At 37.7% G+C, this 16,913-nt stretch overlaps 1 protein-coding gene across 1 annotated transcript; it reads right to left on the reverse strand.

The window, feature by feature from the left end:
• Positions 1 to 4,547: 4,547 nt before the first annotated feature.
• Positions 4,548 to 8,604, reverse strand: LOC137714931 (glutamate receptor 2.8-like). Its single transcript, XM_068454093.1, has 5 exons — positions 8,340 to 8,604; positions 5,946 to 7,189; positions 5,523 to 5,835; positions 5,023 to 5,420; positions 4,548 to 4,946 (listed from the first exon to the last, which is right to left on the reverse strand). The coding sequence occupies exons 1-5, from the start codon at positions 8,602 to 8,604 to the stop codon at positions 4,548 to 4,550; spliced, it is 2,619 nt and encodes an 872-aa protein (XP_068310194.1).
• Positions 8,605 to 16,913: the final 8,309 nt, after the last annotated feature.

The following is a 16,913-nucleotide window of genomic DNA, read 5'->3' on the forward strand; positions in this document are numbered from 1 at the left end:
GCAAGCAATGGGTCCTATTCTCTTCATATATATAACAAATAAATTGGTCTTACGTAATCATTCATATATTAAGGGTCCCTTATTTTCTTGTGTCCTAGTCAATGTAATGGTTCCTATCTTTTACTTGTGTCCTCGACTCCTCGTCAATGCAAGGAATGGTTAATTACCTTCCTGGTCATGAAGAAGATAAAAACAAAAAATGTGTGACAGTAGAAGAACTAGGAAATCAGAAACAAACTCCATTCATGGGAACTTTCCAAAGCATATTTCGAAGCAGTCGTACTGCGAATTTTTTTCTAATAACGAAAGAAAGCAAATTCGAACTTGGGACATTTATTTACACGGTAAAAGAGTTATGGTTAAACCACTTGATATCAACATTTTATTCATATTACTTAGATTCCAAGCAAATCAAGATCAATTTCCTAGTAACTTTCATATACATGCATGCCTCTTTGGTCCACCTTGCGCTTATGTACATAAATTTTAGTCCCTACTTTGAATTGTTCATTTGGAATTTAAATTGTTTCACAGACAAGTAGCACTGCCTCATGCATGCTATTTGGACTACTATTTTAGGAAGACTAAGACAAACTTACATTCCTTATCAGCTTGACCATGATTAAGTATATGGGAATTAATTTTGGTCTAAACTGTTGAAAGTTCAGAAAGGAATGGCCTTTGAATTGTTCCTAGCCAAGTTCTTGCAGGTAGAGAAATCTTGATATTAGATTAATTCCTCACTCTAGATTGATGGAATGGGATTATGAGTTTAAGAATGTTTGACCGTCCTAGATCGTTTCTTCAAATATGACCGATGAAATTACTTTTCGAAATTTAGGGCTTGGTTCCTGGTTGTATTCTTCTCTTAGCCCGGACTGATCTCATGTATCTTACAGTTTCAGTTTAACTGACTTGTCAAGACAGCATCCATGACTCCATTGTGGTGAAATTTACATAGTATCTAAAGAGTCATTATTATTAATTTTTTTTTTCGTTCTCCTTTTTTCGTTTCGTTATGAAAGCATAGAAATAAGAGGGAGGAGTGAAAATGAATGAAATGGGAGTGTGAACATCAACTGCCAAAGCAAAGTATAATTCTTGATTGGCCTTGCGTTCTCACATCATCAACGGGAGTGCTAAAGGGCTACTTTAGCTGCATCAATATTTATTCTGGAGTTCGATTATGAAATGAATTTTTCGGATTCTGCCATGGGTAGGACTTTCAGAGGAGATGAAACTGAAGCAAAAAAACAAATATATATAGACTTCATTGTGTTTACAAATTTTCTTACATATAGTGGTACGCTGATTGTTGAAATATCCCACATCGACCATATCAATGAAAAAAGAAGAGTTTAAATACCCTAATCTCATTCCAAATGATACCGAGGCCTTTTGTGATAAACCCTCACACCTGACAGATTATGTTTGCAAATTTTCTTACATATAGTGGTGCTGATTGTTGAAATGTCCCACATCAACCGTATCATGAGAAAAGAAGAGTTTAAATACCCTAATACCCATTCCAAATAAGGCCATCTCCAACCGATGCAAATTTTCTTACATATAGTGGTGCTGATTGTTGAAATGTCCCACATCAACCGTATCATGAGAAAAGAAGAGTTTAAATACCCTAATACCCATTCCAAATAAGGCCATCTCCAACCGATGGCTGGCCAGAGGGCTCGTTTTAGCCCTTTGGCCCTCCAAGATTTTCCAAGATATTAATATTTTAATGAACAGTACATGACCATATTTGCCTCTGTCTCCAACCGAGGCCCAGATGGCTCGTTTTAGCCCTACCACAAAAAACCGTCTCCAACCGAGGGCCAAAGGGCCAAACATAATTTATTATTTAAATTTAAAAACTACAAATTAAATTCGAAAACAACATTAACTTAAATTTAAAAACTAAAACAACTTAAATTTAATATCCATAATCAACATCATCTTCATCATCCGCCATCGTAGGAGTATAGTCAGAGGTAAACAACTGCCGTCGGCTCATAATTTCTTTTTTTTCCCTATCAAAATAGGCCTTACTCATTGGAGTGTAATTCGAAGTGTTCTTTTCCATATTCTTATCATCCATCTCTTCTTGTATTTGTTTTGCCCGTTCTTCATGCCTACGCTTCATTTCTTCGGCCTCAAGGGCATTTTGCTCCGCCAATAATCGCAATGAGGCCTCCACTTCATGTTGAGCGGCGTAATTATCATTTGCCTTGCCCTTTTCCTTCAACCTTCGCGCCTTGTTTCCTCCCATAGCCCTAGGTATGGAACCTTCACCCGAAGATGGATTTTCTACCCTTTTTTGTTGAATGGTTGGAGATCCATCTTCATCCATATCTACAGCTGAGGATGCAATTTCGAACGCCGGCGTAGGAGCTCTCTTTGGTGGATCTTCAAATAACACCCACCCTTTACAAATTTCCCAACAATTGTGAAACTGAAAAAGTTTCGAGCTGCTCTCAATATACAATTCCTCCGCTTGGCGTACCTAGAAAAAAATTAAAGAAAATTAATTTATGAAATTAAATGTAATATAATTAATATTTAAAATAAATTGTGAAAACACTTACTTCGTCGTAGTAATTAGCGCCTCTTTCATGTCTACTTGCGGCTGCTAACAATGCTTGATGCCATTTGTTCAAACTTGGTTGAAGATGTTTCTTCCATCTTGAAGAACAACTCTCGTGGTTTCGAATATTCACTGGAGTGGTGCCTTCATAGAATTCTAAGTATTTTTTGGACACACGAGTCCAAACACCGTCACTTGTTTGACAATTCCCCCTCACACTATCTTCCGACACCCATCTATAAGCCTTGCAAAGAGCTTCATCTTCTTTTTGGGTCCAAGTCCTACCTTTCATTGCAGAAGAGGCCATTTCAAAATTATTAAAAAAATTGAAGGATAGATTTTTGAAAGAGGAAGGAAAATATGAGAATTGAAATGGTAGGAATGGTGAAAATTTTGTGAGGAATGGTTTAGGTATTTATAGGAAAAAAAAGGCCCAAAAAACCCTTTAAAAAACAAAAAAAAAATTTGAATCCAACGTTAACTGGGCTAGCTGGCGCTAGCTAGCTGTTGGTTTCAAAATTATTTTTAAAAATTCCTGTCGGTTATAACCGATAGGAATATGTTTATATTAAATAATATAAATGAAATCTTGTCGGTTATAACCGACAAGAATACATTTATATTAAATAATATAAACGTATTCTTGTCGGTTATAACTGACATGATTCCCAGTATTTCTGACTAGCCCCAGGCTGGCTGGCTGCTTGCAGCCAGCCCTCCAGCCCTTTAGCCCTCTCCGATTCCGTGGGGCACTCTGAGATTCCACAACCCTCTGGCTTAACCCTCGGTTGGAAACGGTTTTCAGGTTATTTTCGACCCTCTGGCCCTCTGGACCCTTCGGTTGGAGATGGCCTAATATCGAGGTCTTTTATGATAATTACCAAGTTGGGGACAATATCGGTGTTGTTGAAAGTGGGCCATATGACCCATCTCTCTGACCATTCTACATGGTATTAGGTGGGTCCCCTTGGCCCCACGGGAGTAGGCCTATATTGTACTGCCATGTGATGGGTGGGTCCCTTGGCCTCGCACTCCCACATCAACCATATCAATGAGAAAAGAAGAGTTTAAATATCCTAATCTCATTCCAAATAATACCGAGGCCTTTTGTGATAATTACCAAGTTGAAGACAATATCGGTGTTGTTGGAAGTGGGCTGTATGACCTATCTCTCTGACCATTCTACATGGTATCAGAACCAGGAAGCGGGCCCATACTATACTACCACGTGATGGGTGGGTCCCTTGGCCCCATGTGTAGGGTGAGTCCCCTTGGCTCTACGTAGTTGTCAATGTGTGGATCTCCCACATGAACGTGTTGAAATGTCCTACATCGACCGTATCAATGAGAAAAGAAAAAGTTTAAATACCCTAATCCCATTCCAAATAATACTAAGGCATTTTGTGATAATATCAGTGTTGTTAGAAATGGGCCGTATGACACGTCTCTCTAATAATTCTACACAAATCGTGGGGACATGGTGGTGAAGAAAATGATTGAAGCCCTCTGCTGGTTCTTGAGAATCAGACCTTTCAAGTAACAATTCTGGGGAATGTTCTAAGTACAGCACTATCTACTTTGAATCGTAAAGCAAAACACGATGCAGAACTTTAGCGACTTTGACTGATGATTATTTTTTTTCACAAAGCTATGTTACAAGTTTCGCTGTTTTAGAAAAAACTATGTTACAAGTTTACAATGTTTATTCTATGGTATTGAAAATAAAAATACTGAGCCAACAGTTCGAAAAGTAGAAAGGAACTCCTAGCTACATGGTAACGTGTTACAGGATCAGAGAGTCGGCCAATCCTATGTTTTCTATGCGGTGGTTTTGCATCTGCAAATGCGCTTCCCTTTGTACATAATGGTTAAAACTGCACTCTTTTATATGCAAACTTGAATGCAATCCTGTTATACGTGGAAAATATTTTCGGTTATCTAATTTTGTTGCCAATGGTGTCAATGTCTAGACTTGAGCTTGCACGGCAGATGCATATGAAGGATATGCATGGCTTTCTTCATTAATATCGCTGTCTCTTCTTGAGAACCTCCTGTTTGGACTTCCCCATTGTTTCATTACATCCAATATGAACTTCCAGTTGGTTTTGTGTTCAAGCATTGATTTACAAATGCGAAAACTGTAAACCACAAGAGCAATTGTCGATGTTCCTCCTGTGAGTATGAATAGTACCCAAAAGCTTTTGGGGCTTAGACTAGGATTATCAACAGCACCATCTGTTTCTGCATCAACGCACTTTAGAGACGCCAGCATGCTGTTCTCTAAAATCCGAAGTTCACCACTTTCGGTTACCTTTAGCATTGCTTCTGTTACACTAGGAAGCAACAGAGACCCTTTTGGAAATACCTGTACCATAAAAGCTTAGTTTATATGTAGTTTAACTTAAGCAGAAGATTAACTTGGTGAGAAGCTAGAGAATTACAAATCCAAATCCTCCAACTTTGTAAGTCGGTCCAACTGCCATAAAGGCTTTGCAGTATTTTCCAAGGAATATTTTTGCCAAAGGGGCATCAAGAAAGGCAGCAGCAATTACTTTACTTCTGAGCGCTAAGGCATATTCTTCTGAGGAGTTATACTGCATAATATTGTTGGGGTGGAAGCCCAAGACTTCCCTTAAATAGGCTGAAACAAAGGATTCCCTACCATGACCAACCATGGCGTTGGTTCGCAGCAGCGCATCCACATCTGTTACAGTAGGTTCAAGCCGCTGGACGGTGAGCATGCTGGCAAAGTTAGCCGTGTATGTCTGCGTGATGATTAGCGCCATAAATAGCCAGACCACCGTTGTCATCCTAGACAAATTGCTATGCAGCTTATCTCCTTTGCCCAGTCAAAACAAATAGAAGTTGTATTTAGACAAGTTTTATAAAAAATAGAGAAGAGGAAAATGAAATTGAACATCAATGTGGGTTACGAAATTACCGTGTAAGGAGAAGAGAGTGGTGAAGGATAGCCAAATCAAGCTTCCTATTTGATTTAGCACAGAACCTTTGAGTTCAGGACAATAGTTTCGCTCTATCAGCCACACGACAAAGCCATTGTAGACATTGATCGCTCCTATCAGTGCCCACATTGCTTTTGTGAAAGGTCTCACAAATAACCATGCTTTGCTACATGTTATGGACCTGACTGGAACTATCATTATCAATCCTGATTCGGTGTAGGGATGTGTGAATTCTGCGTGCTTATATCTGTGGGACACTATTGACACATCACCAACTACAGCATCAAATTTCTGCAAGTCAAATTTGATTGATCTTTAATTATTCCATGAAATATAAAATAATGGCATATGCAATTTGGACTAATTAATCAACTGAAGAGACTATAAAGTAAATATCTTACATGCAAATGGACTTGCTCCACTAAAGAATCGTATGTTCCTTCGAAAGGAAAGAACTCGTAGGGCAAAGGGTAAGGCAGCTCCTTTAGGGTTGCTTTGAAGAGATCTATTGCAAGTCCACTGAAAGATAAGTTATGTCCCAATGGATCTTTCTTCACATTTACGTACTGTTTAAATGTTGATCCTGTCGGCACGCCAATTCTCAGCACGTTTGCCTTTGTTGTTGGTTCAGTCCACCCTTTTGGAGTCAACCAAGGCCCCCCTGGCCAAAACACTTGCCCCAAATATTTCATAGAAGATCTGTTAGTAGCACGTTGACCTAGAGTCAGTGAAAATCCTAATCCATCTGACCAGTATCCAACTTCTCTGTAACTCTTTCCATTCACATTGATGATTTGAAATACATGTTGTGGAGCTAATTTTTGGTCACTGAACTTAATTCTTCCATTTAAGCCATGAAAATCGCTTTGCAAAAGTTTTGCTGACAAGTTCCTCCCTTTCCTGCTTTCTGTCACAGCTAAAGCCACTGCCCTTGCAGCATCATAAGCCTGTGCTGCAAAGATTCCAGGTTCATTGTTACCCTCTTCAGGGTGTTCCGAGCTAAACCTTTTACGAAACTTATGATCAAAGTCCTTAGATTGTTTCCCGCTTTCGGGGAGGTAGCTCTTGAGTCCGATGATCCCTTGCATTGTTGAGATGGTGGAGGCATTAAAGGAGTGGACAAGGCTTGTAATAGGATCAGTGGTGATCCATACATAATCCTTTTCCATCATCTCCATTTCTTTTGCCTTCCGGAATAGTTGCACTGCCAATGGCGCAGACAAATGTACAACAAAGACTCTACACTGGTCTCTTCGGATTTTCTCAAGCTCTTCAATTAATGAAGAAGAAGCAAAAGGAGGGAGAGCTACAAGGTGCCTAATTTCTGCACCAACTTGTCTCAAGGCATCAGAGAGATGAGGTAAGACTTCATTGGCTGAAGAATCTCTATCTTGGTAAATTACAGTGACTTGATGCCATTCCCAAGACTGAACTATAGCGGCAATTGCTTCCATTTGTTTCAACCGGTTACGAGAAGCTTGAACCAGAAAGGGCCACACCTCAGTTGCCCACATTGGATTAGCCTCAGCAAGGGAAACAATTGTGGTATGAGTCTCACTGCCAACCTTAGCTACTAATGATGTCTCTTCCCATGTATGAGGTCCTATAATAGCTTGCACTTTTTGCTCATCTATAAGAAATTTAGCTGCAGATTGATAAATGTTATGGCATTAGAAGTGTTGTATTACGAATTGAAGAATTGTCGCACATCAAGTTTAGATAGTTAAGCTATATATTATGTACATGTACAATGTGAAGAATTTTTAGGGCTTATGGTAATTGACTAATTGGTAATAGTTTAAGTGATCCAACTTCTGATATGCCTTTGTAACTTTTCGATATGGGAAAACTCTTGACAATGTGAAGAATTGTCGCACATTAGGTTTAGATAATTAAGTTATATATGCGTACGTACAATGAAAGGATGTGAAGAATTGTTTAGGGTTTATGGTTTATGGATTAGGCCGCAATTCAACCAATCTTCAACTTTTTGAGAAAACTTACCCTTTTTTTTTTGCGTAATTTTTAAACCATTTGGTTTAAACTTTAAGCTTACATTAACCATATAAAGCTTAATAAGGAAGTATACATATATAGCAAAGGCTTGCAAATTAAGTGGTTAACGACCTCTATATCCAATGTTTTAGGTTCTATTTCCCCTCCCAATATCACCTTTACAAATAAAGAAAGAAAATAAGCAAGGGTAAAAAGCTAAGGATCTGTTTAGTACTCTACTTCAATTCAACTTTTTAAACTCAAAAACAATTTTTCAAGTTTTAGGTCTTAAAAATTTGTTTGGTGGACTATTTAAAAAAACTAAATTCAAGACTAACTAAAAAATATAGTCTATTATCTAAAAACATAAAAAGTGAGTTTTTAGAATTTTTAAACTTAACTCACTCCTTTTCTCTCCCTCCTCTCCTCTCACTCCAAATCCATTGCTCTCTCTCCTCTTTTTTATTTTATTTTATTTTTATCTTTTTCGTCTCTCCTTCAATCCGCTCTCTTTATTCTCTCGGTTCTTTCTCTCACTTCTCTTCCTCTATCTCGTTCGATCTACTCTCTTCTTTCTCTTTCCTTCAATCATCTCTTACTTTCTTTTCTCCTCTTTCCTCTTTCTCCCTCTCCTGCGACCTCTTTTTTTTAGATCTCTTTGTCTAGTTTAAGTTGTAAGATTTAAAATTTTTAAATTGCAAACCAATCAAGTTTTTGAGTATTAAAGAAAATTGTTTTCAAGAAATGTTTTGAGAAATTATGAAAATTTTCAAATAGGATACCAAACATGCCCTAATTACCTGCAAGTGCTGCCTGCAAGGGCTCCCTCTGAGAGTTTCTTACGTGCAGAACCAATCTCTGATTCCCAGTGGAATCAAAATGATCATCCAATGCCATTTGAATTGCCACTCTCTCTTCTTTTCCAATCCGAGAACTGTTGTCGATAATAGCACCTAGTCCCATTCCGGGTTCGTTCTCTATTGTATTGGCATTTCCAAATGTTGTAATTCCTTCCCTAACTGAAACTGTGATCAGGAAATAAAAAAGAAGAGCAAACTTAGACATTTTTTTTTTTTTAAGAATGGCTTTTAGAGTTCTCTTCCTATTTATATTGACAAGACTGCTGCGGTATATACTTTTTACTCAGTCAACATTAATAAATTCCCTCCTTTTTTCTTGGGTCATATAGTCAACATTAGGAATCAATCAATACTTTGGTCTTTTTTCCTTGCATGCATGCACATATACAGTATTTCTGCAGTATGGTGCGTGGAATTAATTCAACTCCATCTTGGCCAAAATTACATCCAGAATGCGGCTTAAAATTAAAATTTTTTTTCTTTCTAACATCTTTGTTAAACTTCCAATATCTGATATATATCACTCCCTAATGAAGGTTAACTTGACAGAATTATAGGCTAAATCAGTAGAGTACTTCAACAAGACGACATATGTGTATATATAGACACACACGTGGTGTAAATTAATGTTTTCATGTCGTCTTGCAGCAAAATTTGAATTCTTAACATTGACTAGGTCTATTTTTTGTCCGAATGTGTCTTTTAGGTATCATGTCAACTCTTGTAAATCTATACTTGCTGTAGTTTCCATGCATGTACAAGTACAACCTCAAAGAAACTTACTAGCAAATATAATTGATGCTCTAATAGTCTCTAATATGATATAATTGGAATTGGTAAAGTGAAAATGACCATTTGAATTTCCTAGTAATAACCCCCTTGTAGGTTTCAATATTCATGCAATTGTCCAAATTAAAGACTAAAAATGTTATACTTTGAATTTTCATCATTTGGAGCCCAAGTATAAGGTCATCAAATTCTACACATAGAGATACAAGGTGAACTAATCCAACTATAGTTTACTCATTTATTTCTTGCTGTTACCTTTTAGTTTTACTGATTTTCATGTAGGTAGGTTGGATTGCTATGTAACAATCCGTCCCTAATTTTATTGTATGTTACTTTCTTAAAGTTGTGAAATTACGAAAATGCTCTTGGAATAGCTAAGTGGCAATTTTACGTGGATGTTTGAGCTCATTTCATACTTGTCTCCTTTCTTGCCATATCTTGTAGTACTAATCACTACGTGTACATCCCGGCCCTGAGTGCAAATGGGATGTAAAACGGACCACCGTTTTCATCTCGACTCTCTGATCACCACCATATTCGCTGTTTTGTGAGATTCATGGTGGAGAAGCTTGAACACGAGAGCTTAGAAACGGACAAGCATTTTCGACGAGATTCTCATTGTTACCGGTGAAGGTAAGTCTTCTAACCACCACAAATCGTTCTAGCTTGTTCAGTAGATAAAGATTCATGTATGGTTTGTGTTGATTGGCTTCCTTTCGAAGAAAATTTAAGAAAAATGGTTTTTCTGCAATTCCAACAAGTTGCAGAGCAACGACGAGTCTTTTTCGGACCAAATCTCATTGGGTTGCACGAGATTGAGGTCATCTACCCACTCTTCATCACTCCTATGATCAGGTTCGAGCATTTCGTGCTCGTATCTACACAAATTCGAAGAGGTCCACCACCTTATTTTCGAGCAGGACTTCTCAGGATTCTACTCCCTCAAATTAGTCTAGGTTGTGAATTTTGGTTGAGTTTTGGAACTATGGTTTCTGGAAAATTTTCGGCCAAAAAACCTAGATTCTGATGAAGTTTCGGCCGACAGACGACGACGAGCGGCGACTCCGGCGATCTGCCTGTGGTAGGAGACGACCAAATATTTGTAACGGTAAATATTCTCTAACGACGTTTGCACATTCCGTTAACTGAAGGTATATTTCTTCCCTGAATATTGTTTTATGCCAACTGCATATTTTGTAACGGTGATTGAATATTCCACGGTCGGTGCGTGCAGCCGCGTGACAGTTACCAGCCGGCGTGTGAACCTTGTTTTAAGTACTTCCAATCCCCGTTTTGAGCAAACAAAAGGAATTTCAGAGTCTTTTTCTTAATATTTATGACATGTCCTGCTCCCGATATTCCCCGAATAGCAGGATAGGTATGTGCTGGCCAACACCTGAGGGTAACAAAAGTTATTTATTGAGTGAAAAAGCTAAAAATAAGGGATAGATAAGACTTATAAATATAAAAAATAAAGAATATGCATTTAAAGAACGTGTTCAGAGCACACATATAATCTAAAACACTAAAAAAATAATATAAAATTGAATGAATAAAAGGATGGTTCCTACACCGAGAGGACTCGAAGATGCCGATGCGGAAGTGCCTTGACGTCGGGATTGTATGTCTCGATTCTAAATCCTGAAAGGGGCGCAAAACAAACATGAGTGGACCAAGTTGATATATATATATATATATATATATATATATAATAAAATAATTATCAACATACTAACCCCCAGGTTTTATGAAAACACATATATCATGATAAACATAGGTTTTTTGAAACCTAGCATGCCGTGCAAAGTCTCAAACCATAACTCATATATATAGTAATCACTAGTGAATGTCCAATATCCTTCCAGACCCCATGCCAGCTCGCCGTTTATGTGTGAATAGCCAGAGGAAAATATCCCTTCAGGCCCCATGCCAGCTCCTTGTCCATGTGCTAATAGCCAGAGGAAAACCACTTCAGGCCCTATGCCAACACCATAACCATCGTCCGGGATGGACTGAAATCTATCCCTCGTCCCGTAGCAGAATTGGGACCACTAGGTAAGTACAAAACCATTGAACATGTATATATTGAAAAGCAATTGAGTGATTCAAATATTATATCGTCATCCATTAGATATTCTATAAGAACACGGGTTATAGGAAAAATAATAATAATTTAAGTTAGCCTTGATAAGCATGTTATATCATAAAACGTAGTCACTAAATCATGCGTTTCATGTATGTATTTCTATTATCAAAACATGCATTTTAGAAGGTCCACTCACAGATACTTCGTTGCTGAAGAGCCACGCAAACTAGCGAAGACGGAAACGCCACAAAAATTGCCCCTAAGCACATAAAGGGTCCAATTAATAAAACTATATTAAAACAATTGAATTTGGGAAAACGGACGTCAGAAACGGATATAGGACGTCGAATTGCCCTAAGAAGGATTTTAGTTAAATTTCGTAAAAGTCAATAGAATATTCCTCATATAGGATTTGGGCCGGTTAAGGTTAAGGGTTTTGGCCTCTAAGGGCTTTTGGGGTTTGATAATTAAAAAGGGTTTGGGTTTTGGGTAAATGGGCTAAGGGGTTTAGGCCTAAAGGGTTTAGGGTTTCTAGGCTAATGGGTTAAGGAATTGGGTTGATAAAAGGGCCTAGGGTAATTAATTGGGTTTGGGTTTAAAAGGGTCACGGGTTGGGCTGGAGTCCCATGGGTTTTGGGCTAGTTTCAAAGGACTTGGGTCAGGTTGACCCGTTTTCAGGCCAATGAATTGGTCGGTTTCTGGGCACCACTTCGAACGCCCATAACTTCTTCATTACTCAACGAAATCAAGTAAAAAAACAATGAAAGTTGTAGTAATTGACGAGATAAAGAGATTGATACCCTGTACGTCGGCCAAAACGCAGTGGTTTGGTCGAAAAACACCTCGAAAGGGGCGGTGCTCGTCAGAAAATTGGGTTTTTGGCCGAAGGTTTGAGGAGTTTTCAAAGCTTTGTAACTTCTTCGTTTCTTAACCAATTGAGTGATTCAAAAGCCAAAATGTAGTTAGGAATGTGGAAAATAGATTCAAAGTGGGGAACGAGTGGTGGCCGTAGTTGGCCGGAAAATGGCCTGAAAGATGGCCAAACGACCACGGTTTAACGCCGGAAAAACTGCAGAGGTCCTCCCGAGGTGTTTCTGCGTCCTATAGCTATCAAAGCTACTCAATTTCATCCTATAATTCTATGTAAATACTAACCAAGGGATTCTAGGGCTTACCTACGTTCGAGGGACGAGGAAATCTCGTCGGAGGAATTTTGTACAGTGGCAGTAACCAAGTGGAAGTTGAGATGATCCTCCCTCAATCCTAGCTTCCTGGAACACGCAGAGAAAGGAAGGATGAAGGTGATGATTGATGCCCGTGTGTATATATGGGTTTGACGGTGAGGAGACAGCACAGAGAGAGGGAGCACAAGGAAAGAAAGAGAGAAGAGAGAAAAGCGAGGGAGAGAATCAGGAAGGAAGGAGATAGAAGAGAGAAAAAGTGGGGAAGAAGTGCCACGTGGCAGAAAAAGAAGAGAGGAGCCGGGGGACAAAGTTCATGGGTGGGCTCCTTGGGCTCACCAATTAAGACCCAAAAAACCAATTTTAAAAGAAAAAGATGTAGCTCAAGGTGAAATTTCACGAAAAATACCCCTTTGTTCCGATAAAATCGGGATGGATTGTTACAATTTACAAGTTTTGAGTAATGTAATGATTAGTATAGTGGTTTCACATTTAGGAGAGACTTATTCTGAAGAGATTAGAGATCAGGCAAAACAAGACGTTTATGACCCGACGACGTATTAGTGAGTATGCTTTGTTTTCAAACTATATTATATAGTTATAGTTTCCATAATGGCTTTTATATCATGTCGTGCTTTTATTTATAAATATAAGTGCTAATGATGATATTGAGATTTATGAAATTATGATGGCATGATTCTACATATTTGAACTGCTCATCATGCATAAGTGCACCGGTGTCTATAGTACTCGTCCGGGCCAGGACCAATTTCCTGTGTATCTTCACATTAAACCATTATGCTCACATTGGATCTATTATAGGTAACATGTACTCATTGCTTTTGCATCTAGGACTCGTATATGACGTGCCTACCGCTATCTTCATGTGTATGTAGTACTCGAACTTATATTATTACACCCAACTTATTCATGTAGCTACTTTCTACATAGACTTGTGTGTCTACATTTTTTTATGAGCACATTGTGTTACATTTATTGTGTTATCCATGATTCACCCGTATCCTCAGCATAGCTGCTTTTATACATTTCACTTTGGTTTTTCATACTTATTTGTAGTATGATTTTGAAAACTATACGAGTTTTACACTGAGGGGTCAATATGTTACGAAAGCAAAGGTTTTAACAAGTCTTTATATTTATGCCCACTCACACTTTATGCCTTGCCCCCTTCCAGGACTTAGTAGCTGGATTATGTGGCAAGGGATTGTTGGAGGATTCTAACATCCACTTTTGAAAATGTTGGAAATTTATTTCTTGTTAGTTGTTGTGTACGTAATATCCATCCTACTTGGAATGAGAATATTCTTATTTTTAAAGCATTTTTTTCTATTCTCTGGTACTGTATGCATTTGTAATAAGGATTCTTCCACACTACGCACTATCACTCCTAGATTAAATTAGTTTTAAACTTTGTTTTTTAATCTACTTGTACTTTTTACACATTAATTAAATATTATAGCTTCGTCAGCTTTCAAGTGTCGACCAATATGTCTTGATTTTGGTGTCCACTTGAATATCTAGGTCGAAGTCTCTCTCTCTCTCTCTCTCTCTCTCTCTCTCTCTCTCTCTATATATATATAAATATATACTGCACATATTTTCAGTAAGGGATCTTTTGATATAGGCGCTTTAGTTTTGAATTTTATAGATCAAACATCCATGCCTTTTAGTGATTTGATTATACTTTTTTTTTGTCATAATATGTATCAAATCAAACGTACCAAAATTGCAAATAAACTTACCAATTAATGATTTTTGTAAATTCAAACGTACCCGCAGATAATATATATGTAATGTATTGTACCTAATAATAATAATTCGTCAACAACTATATATACTTAAAAAAACAGCAAAAAAAAAAAAAAAAATTCACAAAAAAATTTGAAAAAATTACATGGAGCTTTTATGTTAACATATACAAAGATATGGGAAATATGTTTTCGGGAAAAAAAAAAAGTGTACGGAGTTAAATATAATTAGAGAGTAGCAACCAATATGCAACTTTAAGAGCTTATAGGCAAGAAAATGATGATTTACCCTCTAAAATGTGTCAAGCAAGTCACATAACTTAAGTTGATGAAAAATTAGATAGAATAACTTTGAATATAATAAAGCAAAATTTAATGAATTTACGAACTTATTTTATTGAAAAAAATAATTTAGGGACCTAATTTTCACTCAAATGATAATTCAAAAAACAAATCAGCAGTACATAATAGTTTTTGACTTATTTAATTAAGCTGATCATAATATGGTTGAAGCTCAAGGTTTGCCCTGTCATCCTCATCTCTTGAACTATATATATATATACACTGACCGAACTGGTTAAGGCTTAGAAAAACACTAGAACACTATAAACTTAAACTAGAAATCCATAAAACGTGCCAAGAAAAGGAGAATAAAAATCGAGAAAACCACTATTTAACTACTTTATTTGTACAACTATAGTCTATTCTAGGAGAGGGGACATTATTACTCTAAAGGTCATCGCCATCCATGTGAATCGAATATGTAATCTATCACTTATTAGTAAGGAGAAGCCACTGGACTGTAGTATTAGTTGGTAACTAATATGTAACCATTAAACTAGGGTCCAGACACTCAAAAAATTTACCTTTATCTTCTAGGCGGGGAATGCTTATTCTGGGGTCTGTCCGCGGATATAGCCAATGTCGAGAACCATTAGGAAATAGACTAGCAATGTATTAAGTTAACGCATACCGTGATTTCGTCTTCTACATGTAAGAAGAAAAATATGAGTGCAGTCTCACAGTTGCCAAACATTCAATGGCATATGCATCCGTACACTGCAAGTGTGTGGGGGAATTTGAGGAAGAGAGCAGCCCAGCATGAGAGAGAAGAGCTTGTCAAGTCGCCAAGGAGTGACTACCTGAGAACTCAACTAGGGTTTTTCTGATTTTTATCGTGTAATAAACCTCTTTACTCTTTAGGATCGAAGCTGCAGGCAAATCATCCTTGGCTACCAAACAAGGCTCCTTTAAATAGTGCTCGAACTACTCTCGAGGCCCGTCAATAGTGCTTGAACCCCTTCAAATAGTTAAAATTCTAAAAGTGTAAAAATCAACACAAACGGATAAAAGTCTATAGCAAGATCAACTTTGGCTACTTTTCAAAAGTTTCCCATGAGTACTTACCATAGATTTGTGATGATAAGTGTTCTATTACCAGAGTTGCAGGCCCCACCGCACACTATCTGTGGGAAATCAGTGGGCACAGTGTGGCATTGAGATCATATTCTAATTTCATACCTGTGGATTATCTGGTTTGGTTCCCTTCATTAAAAAGAAGAAGAAAAAAATATAAAGAATTTATGTTTAAGGCAAATTGATGAGAGCAAGCGTATGAGCTGATAATTCTCTGCGAATCCGAATCGAACAACTGTATGCCCATCAGCTATAAATACTGAATAGAGGCTTCATCCGACCACTGTGGCATACCTCCATTAATTGTACAATGATCATATTTCAATGGAAGGGGTTCAAGCACTATTGACGGGCCTCGAGAGTAGTTCGAGCACTATTTAAAGGACAAGAACTTGAGTATTACTCCAGGTGCCTTGAGTGACATAAATTTCAAATGGTGGGATGGATTGAGAATCATTTGAAATATGTAAATTCGGCAATAAAGTCTAAGCATTTCTGTAATGGAAACAATGATATGGTTTGAATCTTAATTTCAATCTCTTGTCACTTAGCATAAAAAAATGTAAGTACCAATTTCGCAAGAATCAAATACTGGAGCTAATATCTAGTAGCATGCATTGGCGAATCCAAGGGTCCTCCTGTGTCCCGGGACTCTGCGGAGGTCAGGAAACATAGGGAGGAAGTCGTCAGAGGACCCTATAGCCAACAAATTGTTCGATGAAATGGCTCTTAGGCAGAATTCGGCAGGCCTTGCCAAGTGATATTCAATAGGCCTTAGAACAAGCCTTGGCAGATTTTGTTCGTGTTAGGCCTTCGAAGTTGTTGATAGAACTAGGGAGACAACTACATGCCTACTAAGTGCTCGAACAAACGACTCAATGAAAAAAATGAAAAATTTTGGGCGCTCTGTAAGCTTGAATCTTTTACACTAAAACTCCACAAAGTAAATTCCTGAATCCACCACTGTTGGTAGCAATGCTTCGTGTAAACCTTAGTTGCATCAAGTTTATTTCATGTACCAATTTTTTCCATTTCACCTTATGGGAACTTGATTCCAGAATCATGCATATTGGTCCATTTCAGATGCTCATGCACCTAAAAATAAAGTCAATGGGATTTCCACTAAAAAAAGTTTTTCGTTGATGACTTTGTGTTTGAGGCTCACATAACGCGTATATGTGGGCTTACCCATGTCTTCTCTTTTCCAATTGGTGCTCATAAACCTTTATTCATCTGAGGTTCCTGTATATATGCTTTAAAAATATTGCATCAA

Source organism: Pyrus communis, chromosome 14 (genome assembly GCF_963583255.1).
Source record: "Pyrus communis chromosome 14, drPyrComm1.1, whole genome shotgun sequence".
NCBI lineage: Eukaryota > Viridiplantae > Streptophyta > Magnoliopsida > Rosales > Rosaceae > Pyrus > Pyrus communis.